General features: G+C 64.9%; 2 protein-coding genes across 2 annotated transcripts; both read left to right on the top strand.

The window, feature by feature from the left end:
* The first annotated feature begins 4,625 nt into the window (after positions 1-4,625).
* On the top strand, positions 4,626-9,390 carry TAMALIN (trafficking regulator and scaffold protein tamalin). The gene is made up of 8 exons (XM_041472637.1): positions 4,626-4,784; positions 7,181-7,230; positions 7,619-7,673; positions 7,994-8,096; positions 8,183-8,276; positions 8,348-8,414; positions 8,492-8,558; positions 8,639-9,390. The coding sequence occupies exons 1-8, from the start codon at positions 4,644-4,646 to the stop codon at positions 9,061-9,063; spliced, it is 1,002 nt and encodes a 333-aa protein (XP_041328571.1). The 5' UTR covers positions 4,626-4,643; the 3' UTR covers positions 9,064-9,390.
* A 3,015-nt stretch (positions 9,391-12,405) lies between these two features.
* On the top strand, positions 12,406-19,332 carry NR4A1 (nuclear receptor subfamily 4 group A member 1). Its single transcript, XM_041472636.1, has 7 exons — positions 12,406-13,457; positions 15,735-16,540; positions 16,780-16,909; positions 17,021-17,172; positions 17,685-17,887; positions 17,963-18,141; positions 18,234-19,332. The coding sequence occupies exons 2-7, from the start codon at positions 15,737-15,739 to the stop codon at positions 18,488-18,490; spliced, it is 1,725 nt and encodes a 574-aa protein (XP_041328570.1). The 5' UTR covers positions 12,406-13,457; positions 15,735-15,736; the 3' UTR covers positions 18,491-19,332.
* The last annotated feature ends 923 nt before the right edge of the window (positions 19,333-20,255 follow it).

Genomic DNA, 20,255 nt, shown 5'->3' on the forward strand with positions numbered 1-20,255 from the left:
GGGGGTGATCACTCTCCACACTCCCTGAAAGGTGGCTGTGGCCAGGTGGGGTCTCTGCTCCCAGGCAACCACTGACAGAACGAGAGGACACAGCCTTAAGCTGTGCCAGGGGAAGTTTAGGTTGGACATCAGAAAAAAATTCTTCACTGAAAGAGTGATTGGGTACTGGAATCATCTGCCCAGGGAGGTGGAGGAGTCACTGTCCCTGGACATGTTTGAAAAAAGACTGGGCATGGCACTCAGGGCCATGGTTTAGTTGATGAGGAGGTGTTAGGTTAGGTCACAGGTTGGACTTGATGATCTCAAAGGTCTTTTCCAACCTGGCTCATTCTGTGATTCTGTGATCTGAGTTCTGACACCTCCCAGTGGCGCTGGGCAGGATCTGACAGCAGGTGTGGGTTGGGAAATCAACATCCATCTTTTTAATATAGGTGTATAAATATCTCCTAATGTGGAAGTGGCTGTGTCTCAGTGTGGGGTGGGGGGATCTGCATGGGTTTTCTTTTGATTCAATGCCGAATCCAGGTGAGGGAGAGGTGGGGTGACTACAGAGACTGTGGAAGTGGGGGCTGTGGCTGCCCTGATGGCTTTGGCAGTCAGGAGGAGCCGTGGTGTGGAGGTCAGGTCAGTGTCTGCAGTAGAGAACTCTGAAGCCATAACTTTTAACTGGAGTGGTTTTGATTATTATTATTTTTTTAATTATTATTGTTGTTGTTATTATTATTATTATTATTGTTTTCTGGGAGGGTCTGGATTTTAACTTTTTTGAATATTGTTAATTCTTTCTAAGAGCAGAAAAACAATCTCTAATTATTACCTCTTGACCTGTTGGTTTGTAAAGAAATCACTGCAAAAAAAAAAAAAAAAAAAAAAAAAAAAAAAAAAAAAAACCAAATGCACAGCTCGATTTACACTGGAACTGTTTCTACTCTGACCTTGCTCCTGCTCTCTAAGGTGAGGTTTCATCTCTGCTCTGGCTGCCAGGGTTGTCTTTATTTCAGTCCCTCTGTTCTTGCTGTCTGTGTCCCTGTCCATGTGTCCCTCTCCTCCCATTCCCCGTGTGTCCATGACCTTGTACAAAGTGAGGAGTGTGGTTTTTCAATCGTTAGGAGCTGGTTTGCACCCCCCAAGGAGTTTTTGGCAGCGTGGGTCTGTCCTGGGAGCGGGGCTGGGGCTCCCCTGTCCCCTCCCAGCTTGTCCTGAGTCACATCTCAGCCAGAGGTTCCCAGTTTCACATGTCCCTTAAACCTGCATTTAGGAGCCAAGGGGGCACTTGCAAGCCCTAAATGTAGGTTTAGCCTAGTTAAACCTGGACTTAGAAGCTGAGGGGGGCACTTGCAAACCCTAAATGTCAGTTTAACTCTGTTAAACCTGGACTTAGAAGCTCTGAGGGGCACTTGAAGCCCTAAATGTCAGTTTAACTCTGTTAAACCTGGACTTAGAAGCTGAGGGGGGCACTTGCAAACCCTAAATGTAGGTTTAGCCTAGTTAAACCTGGACTTAGAAGCTGAGGGGGGCACTTGAAGCCCTAAATGTCAGTTTAACTCAGTTAAACCTGGACTTAGAAGCTGAGGGGAGCACTTGCAAACCCTAAATGTCAGTTTAACTCTGTTAAACCTGGATTTGGAAGCTGAGGGGTGCACTTGCAAACCCTAAATGCAGGTTTAACCCAGTTAAACCTGGATTGAGAACCCGAAATGTCAGTTTACCCCAGTTAAACCTGGACTTGAAAGCCGAAGGGGACAGTTGCAAGCCCTAAATGTCAATTTAACCCAGTTAAACCTGGATTTAGAAGCCGAGGGGGGCACTTGAAGCCCTGAGGACTCCCGGGCGTTGGAGCAGGCCCCGGGGTGGGAGCTGGGCAGGGCAGGAGGGGCCGAGGCACAGCTCTGGGTGCTGCAGGCTGCCCCTTGGCTCTCCCCTCCCGGTCCATCAGCTCTGAAACTCGCACTGAACTCGCCCCCTCCAACTGTAGCCACACTGCACCTGCCTCAGCGCCAAACCAAACAGGGGTCAGGAAGGGAAGGATTTTAGGGAAAGCCTTGTTTCCCTAAAAGGAGAGATGGGGAAAAGCCAGCGGGAGGAACTAACGCTGACCATGTAGCATTTTCACAGCACTTTCATGCAAACCGGTGCCCGGGGGCGCCAGTGCTTGCCGAGCTGACTGAGCACGTGGGAATTGCTGCCTGCCTCCAAAAAGTTGCAGCAGCTCTGGGGAAAAAAGCACCATTCCAGGCAGTTCTGAGGGGATCCAGGTGCAGGACAAGGAGGGGGGGGTCCATCAGCGGTACGTGGCTGCAGGACAGAATTCTTGGTACTTCTCTGCCCCTTTGATTTGTTTGGTTTTGTACATTTTCTTAGCAAAGGACTGTAAGAAAATAGCCACTTAGCCACTTTACCTCTTCAGTATGCAAATGTACATACGGTGTAAGATAGGAAATCTTTTGTTTAATATAAAACCAGGCTGTCGATTTCTGCTGTACATTATTAAAAGTTTGTTTTATTCATGTGAGGTGTTGCAATCTCAGTTCACTGGGAGGGGTGGGAATTGCAGGGCACAGCTCAGTCCCTCAGAGAGGGTTGGTGGGGGGTGGGGGGGGCAAGGCTTGTCCCTCACAGCCTTAGGAATCCTGATCAAAACATTTTAATGTTGAATATTCCCATTTTTAGTGAATATGCAGCTTCCAACACCCGCCAAGCACTCGGGAGCATAGTGGAGGTGAGACAAAGAGGTGGCAGGTGGGATTTTCCACCCATGCAGGGATGAGCAGCTGACCTTGGGGCTCCCACTCTGTGGCCAGGCACAGAGCAGGGGTCACAGAGGATAAACACCCTGGAGATCCCCTCAGAGCATCCCTGGGGGTGTGGTGGGTACAGTGGGCACCTCCCTGGAGCATCCCCGAGTCTCCACATGGACCCACAGCTTCAAGGAAAGATAAATCCCACAGCAAAATACCCCTTGTCCCTACAAAATCCTGTTTGCTCCGAGGTAAATGGTGCTGCATGAACTGCCCCTGCTAATTCCTTAATTAGAGCCTCCTGCAAGCGAGCCTGTTGTGAGCGGATCAAGGGGAAAATCTGCCGAGGCCTGGGGTCCCCCCGGGCTCAGACAAGGTGGGGAGGGGGAGGCACCATCTGGGCTTGTCCTCATGCCCAGCTTTGTCTGAAGCTCCTGCTGTGGTCCCCAGGAAAATCCAGCCCCATCCTGGAAACGTGGGCAGCACTGAGATGAGAGTATGGGGAATTATTGAAGAAAACCTGTCTGCTCCTCCGTGGAATGGGAAAACAGTCTGGGGTGGCTGCAGCCGATGGGCCAAGTCATTACCAAATTTTGGGAACAAGATGGGGTGTTCCTCTTCATTCCCAGTGGTTTGGTGACTCAGGATGGATGGTGGGCTCAATCCCATCCTTTCCCCAGCACTTCCAGCCCAGAGCAGCTCTGCTCCTGGAGCAAATTTGTCTCCTGGTAACCCCAGGCCGGGCTGTGGGCGGGAGGTTTGGGTGGAACGCCAGCCGGGATTGTTACGATCTTCATTTTTTTTGGCAAATTTTAAACAAACATTTGGGCAAAGCTCTCAACTCCAGCTGGAAAATTCCCGCTGCCTCCCGCCGGGGCGCAGCGAGGAGCTGCCGGAGCCGCGCGGAGCGTCCGCAGCAGCCGCCGCGGCTGCCTCCGGGAATTGTTCTTCCCTCTGGTGTCCCGGCTCAGCGCAGCACACATCGTGCAGGAGCGGTTTAAATCCCGCTGAGAGCCAGCCCGGGGGCTGGGGCCGCCCCTGCCCCAGCTCCTGCCTCCCATTAAACCCCAAATGCGGCTCTGGTGGCCCGGGGGTGACGTGGTGGCAGCTGTCGGGGAGCTTCTGCTCCTGGAAATCCACCGGTTTCTCCCCAAATCATCCCTGAGGTGATCCCTGGGATCCCTCCTTGGCACCCCACGGTGCCTCCCGTGATATTCCCAGCAGCATCCCACCCTGCACCCTCAGGATACCGCCTCCCCCGGGTTCTTCTGCCCCAAGAAGCACCCAGAAGTCCACGCTGAGCCCCGTGGTGTCCCTGCGGGTGCTCCCACGCAGGATCCTCCCTCCAGACCCCCACGCTGGACTCCCGTGGGATCCCTGTGCAGAACTTCATGAAGGGCCCTCCCCCGGGGCAGGATCCTGTGCTGACCACCCCTGCCGACCCCCAGAGGGTCACCGAGCAGGACCCCAGGTGGAACCTCCCCCTGGACCCCCAAGGGATCCCTAAGCAGGAACCCCCAATTGTTCCGTCCTGCTGGACCCCACCCAAGGGGTCCCCGAGCAGGACCCCCCCCACTGGACCTCCATGGGGTCCCCGAGCAGGACCCCCCCACCGGACCCCGATGGGGTCCCCGAGCAGGACCCTCACACCGGACCCCCCCACTGGACCCCGATGGGGTCCCCGAGCAGGACCCTCACACCGGACCCCCCCCGGACTCCACGTGGTCCCGACTCGTGCCCGGGCCCGCAGAGCCGCCGGCCGCAGCCGGACCCTGGGCGTGGTCTGTCCCCAAAGCCGCGGTTTAACGCCCAAGTGGGTGGGTTCGGCCCCAAAAAGGGGCGCGTCCCGCCGTGTCCCCACCCCCGGGGTCCATATAGCGGCGCACGGGACGGCCCGGCCCGGCCATGACCCTGCGGCGGCGGCGGCGGCGGCGGCTCCGGCCGAAGGACGATGCGGCTCCGGCGGTGGCCCCGGAGAGCCCCGGGCCCGCCGAGCTGTACCGAGCGCTGGCGGCGGCCGGCGGGACCCTGCCCCGCGTGCGCAAGGTAGGGTTGCGGGGCAGCAGGGGAGCGGCCCCGGTGCCCGCCGTTGTGCACCGGGGCCGGAGGGGGAAGCGGCGCCGCGGGCGGTAACGGGCTGCGGGAGGAGCGGGGCTGCGCCGTGTCCCCGTCCCCCTCAGCCGCCGGTGTCGGCACCCCGCGGGTCTGCTCCGGTTTCTCCTCCTGGGCACTTATCCTGCCCCGGGGGCACGCCCAAGCTTTCCTCGTGTCCCCATCCCGCTCTGGTGTCCCAGTCCTGCCCCGGTGGCCACCCCCAGCCTCTTGTTGTGCCCCAGCATCTCCTCACCCCTGTCCCATCCTCCCGCAGCATCTTCCCGCTGTCCCCTTCCCGCTCGCTCCGCGTTGTCCCCCCAGGCGTCACATCCTGTCCCGGATCCTGCCCCGGTGTTGTCCCTGTACCCCCACCCTGGTTTCCCCCCGAGCCCCACATCAAGGTCCCTCCCCACCTTCCCTCAGGTGCCCCTTCCCAGTGTCCTCCAAGCCCCACATCCTGTCCTGGTCCCTCTCCGTGTCCTGCCCTGCAGCTTTCAGGGCACAGGGACAGACCCCCACCCACTGTTTGTGGCTCTGTCACTGGGACAGGCGTGACCCCACAGCCCCCTGGGGACAGGCGTGACCCCACGGCCCCCTGGACTCTGTCCTGTGAGAAGGGCGAGGGAATCGGCCACAGGGTACCCCAGGACAGGGGTCTGATTTAGGGACAGTAAGGGACAGATCACAGAGTACCCTGGGTCTGATTTAGGGACAGTAAGGGACAGGTCACAGAGTACCCCAGGTCTGATTTAGGGGCAGTAAGGGACAGGCAGAGTACCCTGGGTCTGATTTAGGGACAGTAAGGGACAGGTCTGTCCTGCCCTGCAGCTTTCAGGGCACAGGGACAGACCCCCACCCACTGTTTGTGGCTCTGTCACTGGGACAGGCGTGACCCCACAGCCCCCTGGGGACAGGTGTGACCCCACGGCCCCCTGGACTCTGTCCTGTGAGAAGGGCGAGGGAATCGGCCACAGGGTACCCCAGGACAGGGGTCTGATTTAGGGACAGTAAGGGACAGGTCCCAGAGTGCCCCAGGTCTGATTTAGGGGCAGTAAGGGACAGGCAGAGTACCCTGGGTCTGATTTAGGGACAGTAAGGGACGGGTACCAGAGTGCCCTGGGACTGATTTAGGGACAGGTCACAGAGTACCCTGGGTCTGATTTAGGAACAGTAAGGAACAGGTCCCAGAGTGCCCTGGGTTTGGTTTAGGGATGGTAGGGGACAGATCACAAAGTCCCCCAGGTCTGATTTAGGGACAGTAAGGGACAGGTCCCAGAGTTCCCCAAGTCTGATTTAGGGAGGGTAAGGGACAGGTCACAAAGTCCCCCAGGTCTGCTTTAGGGACAGGTCACAGAGTCCTCAGGTGTGGTTTGGTGGAGCACGGGGCCCCTGGAAAAGCTCCTGTGTGGTGACACTGGGACCGACACCGCCCTGACGCTCCCCCCGGCCCCGTGCTGCTTCCTGAGCGTTGTGGGAAGCGGGAGCGGAGCCGACATCCGGAGCAGAAGTGGCCTCACGGCTGCACTGCCACAGCCCAGACATGCACGGCGGCCTGGCTGCCGCTCACCAGCCAAGGCCACCACCAGACATGTCCCTGAGGGGTCCAGGGTGTCCTGCGTCACCTTCCTGTCACTGTGGTGACGTGGGGCCCAGCGTGACAGGTGACAACTTTCCCTTTGGTGAACACGCCCAGTTCTGGTGGTTTTGCGCCTGTGGATGCTTTTGGGGAGGTCTGTCACTATCTGGTGACACCAGCAGGGCTGGTGACACCCATGTGACAGGCAGAGCACAGAGGGAACCGCTGGCTGTCACCAAGACGTGCCATGTGCCACTCTCAAGGGGCAGCTTGTGGTGACACCGCCTGCGCTGCACTGGGGCTGCCAGAGCCCCGCAGCCACCGAGGGGCATTTGGGGACAGCCCTGTCACCTCCTGCCCTGCGGTGAGGGTCCTGCCAGTCCCTCCACCCGCCCACGCCTCTGCGCCTGCCACAACAGGGGCATTGTTTGGGCTGGGGGGGGTGGATTTTGTGGAAAAAACCCGACTTTGTGGCCACAACAGGGCCCCTCTGTGCCGGGGCCCCTCGGAGCGCGGCGTGGGGTGGGCGCGGCGCGGCTGACGTCAAAGCGTGGGGCGAGCACGGGGCGCTCTGAGGGTGCCTTTGAGCCCTGATCAAAGCCCCGTTATGCCCAGGGGGCACCCGGGTGCTGGTTCGGTGCCGGCTTGGCACGGTGCTCCCCCGGGGTTTGGTGCTGTCCCGGTGGGACGCGGCGTTGTGGATGTCCCTGCAGGAGGTGGGGGATGTCACCTCGGGTGTCCCCTCGGGCTGATGGCTCTTCCTTTGCCACAGGACACAGGGTTCAAGTGGGCATCCCCGAGTCAGTCCCCGGAGGAGCACAGGTAGGGACAGGGGACACAGGAGTGGGGCTGGGGTCTGTCCCAGAGGTTGGAGCTTGGCACTGGGACGTTGTTCCACTCTGGATACCCCGGGAGGGCTGGAAATGAGGGGGATTTTATGGGGGAGGTGAGAGCAGCCGTGGGGTCACAGCTCCCCGGTGGGCTCAGACACCCCAAACCCTGTGGGCATCCTGCCTGGCACTCACAGAACTCTGGCCAAGGCAAACTGGGGATGGGGGAGTCTCATCCCTGGGGGCGGGGTGGAGGGAATCCCATCTCAGGCAGAGGTATCCTGTCCTTGATGACCCCAAAGGAGCATTTTGAGAGGTTTGCACAGGCAGTTGGGGTGTGCCTGGTGCTCTGCCCTGTCCCTGATCCCTGTGTCCCCCAGGAGGGTGGTGACGCTGGAGAAGAAGGCAGAGGAATCCTTCGGCTTCGAGATCCAGGTGGGTGTTGAGCCGAGCTGAGCCCTGCCATGCCCTGCTCCCCACCCTTCCTACCCGCACCTTGCTTTGCATGAGGGTATTTTTAAGTTGTCTCTGAGCTGGGGGTTATTTTTAGTGGTGACAGAGTCACCGAACCTCCCCCGGCTGTGCCGCTGGGGGGGCACCCTGGGGTGCAGCCATCGGGGCAAGCCCCCCCTGCCACGGGCTGCCGTGCTGCCCCACTCACCCAATTCAACACTGCATTGCTGCTGCGTGGCTGCTCTTGGGGGGTTCCTGGGGGTCGGGGTACCCCCGTGCCCCTCACCAGAGCCCCGTTCCAGACCTACGGGCTGCACCACCAGGACAGGAACAGCGTGGAGATGTTCACCTTCGTGTGCCGCGTGCACGACGGCAGCCCGGCCGAGGCCGCGGGGCTCAAGGCTGGTGAGCACATCCTGGGGGGAGCGGGGGGGGACCCCCAGCAGCGGGGGAGCAGCCCCCCCTGAACCCCTGTTCACCCTGCGCTCCAGGGGACACCATCACGGGGGTGAATGGGCTGAACGTGGAGGGCATCCGGCACCGGGAGATCGTGGAGATCATCAAGAGCTCGGGCAACGTTCTCCGGTGAGCTGGGGGGTTCAGGGGGGGCCCGGGTGGCTGCAGCCCCCCCACTGCTGACAGCTGCTGACCCACAGGCTCGACACGCTCTATGGCACCAACATCCGGAGGGCCGAGCTGGAGGCCCGGCTGCAGTACCTGAAGGTGAGCAGGGGCTGGCAGGGGGCGCAGGGGGCTGGCGACCCCTCCTCAGGGTCCTGACCCCCTCACCCTCCCCACAGCAAACCCTCTACGAGAAATGGGGGGAGTTTCGCTCGCTGATGGTGCAGGAGCAGCGGCTGGTGCGGGGTGAGTGGGGGCCGGGGGGGCTGGTGGGGGGATTTTGGGGCACCACCCGGTCCCCCTGACACCCCCGTGTCCCCCATCAGGTGTGGTGGCCAAGGACCCCAGCATCTACGACACGCTGGAGTCCATCCGCTGGTGCCTGCAGGGGGAGGGGCTGCCGGGGGGCTCCTCCCGTGCCAGCGGCAGCGATGACTCCCTGTACCAGACCTGCGTCTTCGCCTCTTCCAGCTCCCTGGATGGGGACAAGGATGGCGACAAGGACAAGGATGAGGACAGCGGGGGTCCCGCGCCCCCACCACCGCGTCCCCGACCCGCCCTGGCCCGCAGCGCCAGCCTCAAGTGTGCGGGGGGGCCGGGGGCTGCGGGGAGGCTTTGGGCCCGGGCCGGGGACCCTGGGGACGGAGCCGCCGCCCCCCGCAAGAACCGGCACAGCAGCTTCCGCCAGCGGCTGCTCAAGTTCATCCCGGGTCTCAACCGGGCGCTGGAGGAGGAGGAGAGTCACCTCTAGCCGCCGGCCCGCCAGGACTATTTATTTATTTATTGCAAGGGGCTTCATTCCCCCGGCCCCCCCTCCCTGGGGCTGCAGGAAGGAGGTTTGTGTTGGCCCCTCCCCGGGCCGTGGGGATCGTGACACTGAGGGACGGACACAACACCAAGGGACAGACGTGAGGACCCTCCTGCAGCGGCTCACGGAGCGGGACCTTCCTCCCTGGAGGGGAGCCCCGGGGGAGCCCCGCATTCCCCAGGCTGGGGGGGCCGTGGGGGTCCCACCCCTGCCCCCCCCGGGCTGTTGTACCGCGTCAGTGCTCGCCAATACAGAGAGGATTTGCGGCGATGTGTGCCTGTGACTGAGAGGGGACAGAGCCCCGTGGGGACCAGCATGGGGGGGCTGGGGGCTGCAGCTCCCCCCACCCCCACGCTGCCCCCTTGGAGCCCCCTCCTCGCTGTGCTCTGGGCAGGGCAGCCTTGGGGTGGCCAACTGCTGTCACCCTGGAAGTGAGCGAGCTCCCGGGGACCCCCTGTGTCCCCCCCCCGGTGCCGTCGGCCATGTCCCGGCGCTGCGGGGCCCCGGCCAGGCCCTTCCTGCCCCGTTTCCTCCGGGAGCCGGCGGGAAGCGAGTCCCACCCCGAGCCCTTCCGCCTGCGGGGGACACGGTGCCCTGTGGTGCCCACGCAGGACGGGCACTGGGGTCCCCCACGACCTGCCTCAGTGTCCCCCAGAGCTGCAGAAGCAGCATCCAGAGGAGCTGGGGGACACAAGGCACCCCCAGAGCTGGGGAGCCGCTGCAGCACCGGTGTGTGCACGGGGGGTCCCTTGCACAGGGGGAGCACTGAGAGCCCCCAGCCCTCTGCTGTGTCTCGGTTTCCCCTCTGGCCGGCTTCTCTGGGGACCCCAACTCTCCCCTTGCCCTCCCTGTCCCCCCAAGAGGAGCCTGTGGAGATCTGGGGGTGACAACTGCCGGTGTCTGTGCGTGCCGTGGAGAGAGGGTGGGGGGCTCAGCCCACTCCCCCGCGCTCTCCTGCCCTGTTCCAGGACAGCTCCGAGCTGGACATTTATGGTGTGGCTCCCGCAGCCCCGGCGTCCTCCCGCGTGCAGCCAGGCTCGGAGCATCCCGTTCCGGTCAGAGCCACCACGGGACCCCCCCTGTGGCAGCTGCCACCCCACGCTGAGCTTTTTATAGCCCCGACCTGGGGCTGCGTGTGCCCGGAAATGGGCAGGTGGCCGTGGGACGCCCGGGTCACGCGTGGCACCGGCTGAGCTGGGCAGGGCCGGGGGGCCGAGGCAGCGGGGTACGGACCGGGAACGCCCCGGAGCAGCCTGTCATTACCGATAAATATAGGCCCGGGGCAGGGAGCCAGGGGCAGCCGTGAGCACCGGCTGATCACCGCCCGGGCACCCTGCAAACCCCAACGCCACCCTGGGGCTGCCTGGGGAGCCGCTGCAGCACCGGTGTGTGCACAGGGGTTCCCTTGCACAGGTGGAGCACCGAGAGCCCCCAGCCCTCTGCTGTGTCGGTTTCCCCTCTGGCCGGCTTCTCTGGGGACCCCAACTCTCCCCTTGCCCTCCCTGTCCCCCCAAGAGGAGCCTGTGGAGATCTGGGGGTGACAACTGCCGGTGTCTGTGCGTGCCGTGGAGAGAGGGTGGGGGGCTCAGCCCACTCCCCCGCGCTCTCCTGCCCTGTTCCAGGACAGCTCGGAGCTGGACATTTATGGTGTGGCTCCCGCAGCCCCGGCGTCCTCCCGCGTGCAGCCAGGCTCGGAGCATCCCGTTCCGGTCAGAGCCACCACGGGACCCCCCCTGTGGCAGCTGCCACCCCACGCTGAGCTTTTTATAGCCCCGACCTGGGGCTGCGTGTGCCCGGAAATGGGCAGGTGGCCGTGGGACGCCCGGGTCACGCGTGGCACCGGCTGAGCTGGGCAGGGCCGGGGGGCCGAGGCAGCGGGGTACGGACCGGGAACGCCCCGGAGCAGCCTGTCATTACCGATAAATATAGGCCCGGGGCAGGGAGCCAGGGGCAGCCGTGAGCACCGGCTGATCACCGCCCGGGCACCCTGCAAACCCCAACGCCACCCTGTGGTGGCCGTCGTGTCCCCACCTGGGTGTCGGGGTGGCTCCCTAGGGCTGCTGTGACCAGGAGTCCCCTCCCTGCACCCCCGTGGCCTTGCCAGGGTGGCTGGGCTCGGGTTTCCTCCCCCGAAGCCATCGCAGTCCCCGCGACCTCTCCCGGGGTACAGCTAATCCCGGCTGCGGGGGCTGCCGGTGTCACCCTCCTGCCGCCGGTACCGCCACCACCGAGCGAGGGATGCGGGGGGCTGCACCCCCCAGCTCCGCGCCCCCGGTGGCGTTGGGACCCCCGACAGCTCCGGGACCCTCCTGTCTGACCGGTCCCGAGGACTCGTGGCCGTGTCCCCGGGCTGGCACCGGCCCTGCTCCTCGTCGCGTGTTGCAGTGACCTCGTCGGGTCCCGCCGGGCCCGGGGGATCCCTCTGGGGGCGTCCCCGGTGGTGCCGCGGGATCCCCAAGACGTCAGTGAGCAGGTGTGACGTCAGCGGGCAGGTGTGATGTCACGGGACACCGTCGGGGGCGGGTGACAGCGAGAAGCGGGGCCGGAGCGAGGGAACGAGAGAGCGCCCGGTCCCGGGCCGCCTCCTCCGGTACCCCCGTGCGCCCTCCGGACCCCTCTGCCGGGCTGCTCCCGCTACCGCTGCTGCTCACGGGGCCGGGGGTTTCGTGAGGCCGGGCAGGATCCCGGTACCGGAGGTCCCGGCAGCACCCCCGGTGCCGGCTGCGGCTCCCGGGGCACCGGGGCACCGACCCCAGCCTCCCGGTGGGACCGTGCCGGGGGGCTCTGCCGCTGCAGCGGCACTAACGGGGGAGAACTAACGGCGCTGTCAGCCCCGGGGTCGCTGCCAAACCGGGCACAGCGAGCCGGGTCCCCCCGGACCCCCGGTTTGTCCCCGGGAGTGGAAACCGGCGGGTACGGCAAGGGACGGTACCGAGCCGGTACCGACGTGTATCGGGTCGGTACCAGGGGATACCAAGGGAGTACCGGGGTGGTACCGGACGGTACTGGCTGGGAAGCTGCGGGGCGCTACCGGAGGGTATGGGAGGAGGTGCTGGAGTGGTACCGAAGGGTACCGGGATGGTACCGAAGAGTACCGGGAAGGTACCGGAGGGTATTGAGGGGGTACCGGAATGGTACCGAAGGGTATTGAGGGGGTACCGGGATGGTACCGAAGCATATTGAGGAGGTACCGGGATGGTACCGAAGGGTATTGAGGGCGATACCGGGATGGTACCAGAGGGTATTGAGGGGGGTATCGGGATGGTACCGGAGGGTATTGAGGGGGTACCGGGATGGTACCGAAGGGTACTGCTGAGTTCTGGGTCCCTTCCGCTCACCCTTCGCCCTCCCGCGGGCCCGGGCCGGCTCCGCACGGGCTGAGCTCATCTTTCCAGCCCGCGGGCGCTCTTCCCGGCGCTGGCGCCCGCCAGCAGCCGCCGTTCTTTCCATCGGCCCCGCCAGGGGCTCCCCGCGGGGACCGGGCGGGGGCGGGACCCCGCGTCACTCCCCCCGCACCCGGCACCGAGCGGGAGGAGCCCGGGGGTACCGGTGCCGCTGAGCACCGGAGATACCCAGATGGGCACTGGGCATAGCGGTACCGGGGGTGCGAGAGGTACCGGGGCACACCGGGAATGGGGCACTGAAGATACCGGCACCGAGGGGGCTCCGGGGATGCCAGCACTGAGGGGACATCGGGGATAATGGTACCGGAGATACCGGCACCCAGAGGGCACCGAGAATGGGGGCACCAGGGTACCGGCAGCGAGGGGACACCGGGGATACCGACACCGAGCGGCTACCGGGGGTGGGGACTGAAGTGATGCCAGCACCGAGGGGGGCATCGGGGGTGGGCGCACCGGAGTACCGGCAACGAGGGGACACCGGAAATACCGGCAGCAAGAGAGCGCCGGCGATGGAGGCACCGGGGGACGCCAGCCCCGGGGCACCGGCAGCGAGGAGACACCGTGCATACCGAAAGGCCACCGGCTCTGGGGACACCGGGGATACCCCTGACACCGGGGCCTCCCTCCCCCCCTCCGGCGGCCCCCGGAGCCCCGGGGGGGATATGTGGGGAAGCGAGGGGCGCCCGAGCTATTTTTAGCCGGGGCCGCGGGGGTATTTTTAGCCGGGGCCGCGGGTGCGTCAATGGAACCCCGCGTGCGTCACGGCCGCGCCCCCGCCGGGGCCGCCCCCCCCGTGCGTCACCGGCCCCGCGCCGCCCCGCGCGTCACCGAGCGCTTAAGAGAAAGTAGTGGCGGGGCCGGAGCCCGGCGGAGCCCGCGGAGCGGCCGTGGCAGGAGCAGGAACCGGAGTGCCGCCGCCGCGCCGGCACCCGGGTACGAGCGGCACCGGGATGCGGGGGCCGGGCGGGGGGCACCGGGGGCACGGCGTGGTGCTGGCAGCGGGGGCGGGCTGCGCGCACGGTGTCGGGTGTCCCGGTGGCACCGGGGGAACAGGAGCCGTTGTCCGGGGCGGTACCGGAGGGATTCAGATCGGGCGTGTCAGGTGGCACCGAGGGGATCCGGGTGGGGCGTCCCGGTGGCACCGGGGGCTCAGGGAGGTGGGCGTCCCGCAAGGTGGATGGATGTGGTCGGGTGTCCCAGTTGCACCTCGGGCAACCGGGTCGCGCGTCCCGGTGGAGCCGAAGGACGCTGTGGAAGGAACCCCCGGTGCTACCGGCGAGAGTCGGGGGTCCCGGTGGAAGGCACCGGGCGGTGCGCGCTGTGCGGGGCTGCCCCTTGTGGGTATCCGGTGGCACCGGGAGGAACCGAGTCGGGTGTCCCGCGTGGCGCTGGGAGGTGCACGGGATCGGGTGTCCCAGTGGCAGGAACTGGGTCAGGAGTGCCGGTAACACCGGGAAGAGCCGGGGGTCGCGTACCCGGTGGGAGTTGGCAGAGCGAGAGGTCCCGGCCCCGGGAGTCCCGGGAAAAGCCCGACACCGCCCTCTCCTCTGTGAGGAGCTAGGCAGGACCGAGAGCTGCTTCTTGGGCCATGGGGGACCGGGCCGGTTCCCCCATCACGGCACCCCAGCCGGGGCCAGCTGCAGAAGCAGGAAATCCCCGTCTCTGGGGATCGCAGGGGGCAGAGCCACCCCACACCGGGCATCATCCCGGGATCCCTGAACAGAGCGGTCACGAAACCGGAGAGGGCAGCAGCGGGGCAGGCAGGAGCACGCGGGCAGCACCGGGAACGCGGGATGTGCCGGCAGCACCGGGAGCTGGCAGCGGGGACAGGGATGTGCAGGCAGCCAGCCCGGTGCGGGCAAACCCCCCGCTGCCCACGCGGGGCTGGCAGCAGCCGCTGGGCATTAGCGGGCAGCAGGTGCCGGTAGGGATGTGGGCAGCGTGAGCCACCCCCGGTCCCACCGGCTGCTGTCACCCGCCCGCGGCCCGGGGCCCGGTGCCAGCGGCTGCCACCCGCCCGTGCAGGCAGAGCCGCGGGGCTGGGCACAGGCAGCTGCCCGCGCTCCCAAACCAGGAATCTGCAAATACAGCCCAGCCGTGGGCAGCACGGAGGCTGCTGAGGGAATCTGTGCCCGCTCCCGGGGGGGACAGGGCAGAGGGGACCCTAAATGCTGTCAGGAAGTGGGTGAGACCGGGCAATAGGGACCCCAAATGCTGTCAGCAAGTGGGTGAGAGCAAAAACTTTCAAACAACCAGGAGCACAGGAGGGGTCGAGGCGTTTCGTGTGCCAGGGTTTTCATGTAGGCACGGAAAACTCCCACTGGAACAGACAGTGTTCCCCGAGGCGTGTACCCAGCATGGCCTCACGTCCCCTCGGCTTCATTTGGGGACAGGAGACAGCTGGGGGGTCACTGTTCCCTCTGGACCCAGCTGGACACGCACAAACTCCGCTGCGACCACCAGCAGGGGGCTGGGGGCTGGTGCCATCCCGTGGGTGCCAGAGCTGGACCCACGCTGGATATTTTTAAACCCAGCTCCTGGCGGGTGTCGGCTTTCTTGGTGCCCGAGAGAGCTGCCCAGATTTGGCTGGGGGAATCCGGGGGCTCTGGCAGCAGGGCCGTGCCAGGACATGGCCGGGGGCCAGTGCAGCGTGACCTTTAAAGGTCTGCGAGATGAATTACATTATCGTCTTGCCATTGGGGTCACTTCTGGCTTGGCTTTCAGCTGGACACAGGACTCTGCTTGTCTTATGTCTCACCAGATCCATGCCCAGCTCCGGGGGGCTCCAGGGACAGAGGGTGGGCTGCTCTCCCCCTCACCTGGACGGCTGCCTGCGTTTATGTTCCCAAAAAGCCCTAAAAGGGGTTACGGGGCAAATGGAATCCTCAAAACCCAGCTCAGCCCCAACTCCAGCTTCCCTTGGCCAGCTCGAGGGCTTGGGAATCTGCTGGCCACGTTCCTCCCTCCTTCCCTTTCGGGGGCTTTTGCTAAGCCAGCGTTTTGGGGAATGTCCTTTGCACCCATTGGCTGTGCCGTGACCTTTCCCAGGGACACTGGTGGCCGCCACCACGCAGCCAGCGGCTATGGAGGTGCAGCTCCAGCACGAGGGGAGCCCTGGGGAAGTTCTCAAAGTTCCCACCGTCTCCATCCCCTGCCTGCATGCTGGAGGGGCGGTGTCGGGGTCCCGCTGACGCCTGTCTCTCCCCGCAGAGATGCCCTGCATCCAGGCACAGTGCAGCACCACGGGCGTCGGCCCCTGCGAGCGCTGCCCGGCCGAGCTGCTCAGCCCCGAGGGCGGCCGATTCCCCATGGAAGTGGCTGGAGCCGACCTGGCGGCCGCCCCTGCCCTGCCCAGCTTCAGCACCTTCATGGAGGGCTACGCCGGCGAGTTCGACGCCTTCCTCTACCAGCTGCCAGCCAGCGGCCAGTCCAGCGCCGCCACCACCTTCAAGCTGGAGGACTTCCAGGTGTACGGCTGCTACCCCAGCGCCTTCGGGGGGCAGCCGGACGAGACCCTGTCCTCCAGCGGCTCGGACTGCTACGGGAGCCCCTGCTCCATCCCCTCGCCCGCCACGCCCGGCTTCCAGCCCCCGCAGGCGCCAGGCTGGGAGGGCTCCTTCGGGGCGTACTCACCGCTGCCGAACTATGAGGGTGGGCAGCCCTGGGCTGAGCCAGCCAAGGGCGGGGGGTCACAGCCCCCCTTCTTCGCCTTCGGCCCCCCGGCCCCCAGCCCTGCTGGGTCTCCTGCCACCCTGAAGGGGCAGCTTGGCCCCTCTCCCCGTGTGGACCCGCGGCTGCTGGACACGGACGCCTTCCCCCCGAGCCAGGGTGGTCCCAGGGGTTTCGCGGGGCTGCCCCTGGCCCCCACCTCCCCGCTGCTGGAGGGGCCGGCGCTGGCGCCCACCAAGGTGCGCAGCCCCGGGGCAGGTGAGGGCCGCTGCGCCGTCTGCGGGGACAACGCGTCGTGCCAGCACTACGGCGTGCGCACCTGCGAGGGCTGCAAGGGCTTCTTCAAGGTAAGGGGACCCCCGGGCTCGCCGCTGCTGCCGGGATGTTCCCACAGTGCTTTGCGGCAGCAGGAGGATGCTGCGGGGTGTCCCGGGGAGGGGCAGGGCAGGGGGCACGGCCGCGGAGCCCTCCCCACGGACACGGAGCCGGATGCTGGGCTGGAGCGGGAGGCAGGGGAGGACAGAAGGGCTTTTGTTTGGAGCTCGGCGCCCCGGGCTGAGCTCGGCCGCTCCTTCCCCACCCGCAGCGCACAGTGCAGAAGAATGCCAAGTACATCTGCCTGGCCAACAAGGACTGCCCTGTGGACAAGCGGCGCAGGAACCGCTGCCAGTTCTGCCGCTTCCAGAAGTGCCTGGCCGTCGGCATGGTCAAAGAAGGTACCAGGGTCCCGTCCCGGGTGGGGGTACCCAGCAGGAGCGGGGAGTCCCCTCTCTGCAGCCTTTCTGGCTGCCCTGAGGACAGGCACTCACTGCAAGCCCCAACCACAGTGGTCCGGACCGACAGCCTGAAGGGGCGGCGGGGCCGTCTCCCCTCCAAGCCCAAGCAGCCGCTGGATGCGTCCCCGGTCAGCCTCATCACCTCGCTGGTGCGGGCACACATTGACTCCATCCCCAGTGCCACCAAGCTCGACTACTCCAAGGTAGGGCTGGTGCCACTCCTGGAGGGCCATGCCAGGGCTGGGGCTGGATCCTGACCCATCCCTGTCCCAGTTCCTCACCCATCCCCATCCCAGACCCTGATCCTCTCCCCATCCCCGTTCCTGATCCAAACTCATCCCTGTTATTAACCCAGCAGTTCCTGACCTGTCCCCATCCCAGATCCTTATCCTATTCCCACCCAGTTCCTCACCCATCTTCATCCCAGGTCCTGATCCTATTCCCATCCCAATTCCTGATCCACCCTCTGTCCCAGGTCCTGACCCATTCCTGTTCCTGACCCATCCCCATCCCAATCCCAATCCCGGCCCATCCCCCTCCCAGTTCCTCACCCATCCCCATCCCAATCCCAATCCTGGCCCATCCTCATCCCAGTTCTTCACCCATCCTATCCCAATCCTGGCCCATCCCATCCCATCCCATCCCATCCCATCCCACCCCATCCCATCCCACCCCTATCCTGACCCATCCCAGTCCTGACCCATCCCCTGCCCAGTTCCAGGAGTCGGCGCCGTGCCCGTTTGAGAAGGAGGACTCTGTGGACGTGCAGCAGTTCTATGACCTGCTCACCGGCTCCATGGACGTCATCCGCAAGTGGGCCGAGAAGATCCAGGGCTTCACCGAGCTGCCCAAGGAGGACCAGGACCTTCTGCTGGAGTCAGCCTTCCTGGAGCTCTTTATCCTTCGCCTGGCATACCGGTGAGCCCCGGGGCAGCGCGGAGCAGGGGGAGCCCCAGCTGTGCCCAGGGGTGACACCTGGATTTCTGCTGGCAGCTCCAAGCCAGAGGAAGGGAAACTCATCTTCTGCAACGGCGTGGTGCTGCACCGGCAGCAGTGCGTGCGTGGCTTCGGGGAGTGGATCGACGCCATCCTCGAGTTCTCCCAGAGCCTGCACCGCATGAGCGTCGATGTCCCCTCCTTCTCCTGCCTCGCCGCCCTCGTCATCATCACAGGTGAGTCCCGCCCAGCTCCAGGCTAGTCCCTGTCCCCGTCGCCACCTGGTGTCTGTCCCCGAGGTCCCACACGCTGTGTGTGTCACCCGCAGACCGGCACGGGCTGAAGGAGCCGAAGCGGGTGGAGGAGCTGCAGAACCGCATCGTGGGCTGCCTCAAGGACCACGTGGCAGCAGCAGGGGCTGAGCCCGGCCGCTCCAGCTGCCTCTCCAAGCTGCTGGGGAAGCTGCCCGAGCTGCGCAGCCTCTGCACCCAGGGCCTCCAGCGCATTTTCTACCTCAAGCTGGAGGACCTGGTGCCGCCGCCACCCATCGTTGACAAGATCTTCATGGACACTCTGCCTTTCTGAGTCCCGGGCAAGGGGCTGCCGTGAGCCCCTGACCTGCCTGGGGACATCTGGGACCCGCCCTGGGCAATCCTGGCTCAGTCCAAGGATGCCTGGGAACCCCCTGGGCACCCCTGGGTCACCCCTGGGATGTCTGGAACATCCGCTGGGTACCCTAGATCAGCCCTGGGATGTTTGTGACCCCCCATGGGTGACCCCCAGAATGCCCAAAAACCACCTGGGCATCCCTGGATCACTCCCAGGATGCCTGGAACCTGCCCTGGTCACTCCTGGATCAGTTCTGGGATGCCCAGGACATCCCTGTGGACTCCTGAATGACCTCTGGGACACCTGGGAACCCCCCCAGGCCATTCCCAAGACTTTATGTATACCCCTGGATCACCCCCAAAACACCTGGAACCCCACCCCGGGTCATCCACAGGATGCCTGGGACCCCCTGGGCACCCCTAGATCACTCCTGGGATGCCTGGGACCACCCCTGCATCACTCCAGGGATGCCTGGGACCCCCTGGATCACTCCCAGGATATCTGGGTCCTCCCTCAGATGCCTGAGTCTTCTTGGGGGCACCCTTGGTGGTGCCCCACGTGCCTTCACGGCCCAGGGTGAGGCCTCCCAGCAGCCCTGGTGCCGTCTTCCCCGGGGGCATCGCCGGCGCGGTGCCCTCTTCCCCTGTAAAAACGCCCCTGATGTAAATAGCGCCCGCCGGGTCCTGTACAGAGCGGGGGGTGCGGGCGGGGGGTGGCTCCGGCCCCCTCAACCTCGGCCCCTTCCCCTTTATATATATTTTTCTGGGTTTCCCTCTTTTTGGCCATTTTCTGTATATAAACTTGTACGTACAGTGAGAGGCACCGGGCGGGACCTTTGTCCATTGTGTTCCCCTTTAGTTAAATTCGGGGATTGGGAAGGGGGGACAGAGCAGCGGGGCTGGGGACAGCTGGGACGCTGGAGACGGGAGAAAACGGGATGTTGGAGCTGAGGGCAGCCAGAACACCGCGGAGGGGGAGCCGGAGGGAACAAACAGGACACCGGGGCTGGGGACAGTCAGAGCTGGGGACCGGAGCTGGGGACAGCAGGGGCTTGAACAGTGTAGATGTCGGTGCTGGGGGCAGCTGGGACACTTGGGCTGGATAAAAACAAGACGCTGGAGCCGGGGGAAAACCAGCGCACTGGAGTTGGGACAGCCGGGGCGATGGAGCCGGGGACAGCTGGAGCTCCGCAGCCGCGATGCCAGAGCTGGGGACAGCCGGGCCGGTGGATCTGGGGACAGCTGGGGCACCGGAGCCAGCGACAGCCGGGGACAGCCGGGGCTCCGGAGCCGGGGACAGCCGGGATGCCAAAACCGGGGACAGCCGGGGCTTGGGAGCCGGGGACAGCCGGGGACAGCCAGAATGCCAAAACCGGGGACAACCGGGGACAGCCGGGATGCCAAAACCGGGGGCAGCCGGGGCTCGGGAGCCGGGGACAGCCGCGGCTCCGGTGCCGCACGTTGCCCACGCCGCTGCCCTTGAACCGTCACTCACCCCCGGCGGCCGCGGCCCCGCACCTGTCGCCTGCCTGATTTATCCTCCCCAAAATAACCGGGAAGCGTGACCGTGTCCCCCGCTCGTGTTCCTGGGGACGTGGCCGCTGGCAGGGCCAGCCCTGGCGGGGGGGTGGTGGCGTTTGGGGTCCGGAGCTCAGGGGTTGGGGACAGAGGCGGGGGCTCCGAGGCAGGGGGGTGACAGGCGCGGCTGATGTGTCCCCGCCTTGTCGCCATCCTCCTGCTGG

This window comes from Pyrgilauda ruficollis, unplaced genomic scaffold (assembly GCF_017590135.1).
Source record: "Pyrgilauda ruficollis isolate IOZ18807 unplaced genomic scaffold, ASM1759013v1 scaffold295, whole genome shotgun sequence".
NCBI classification, from domain to species: domain Eukaryota; kingdom Metazoa; phylum Chordata; class Aves; order Passeriformes; family Passeridae; genus Pyrgilauda; species Pyrgilauda ruficollis.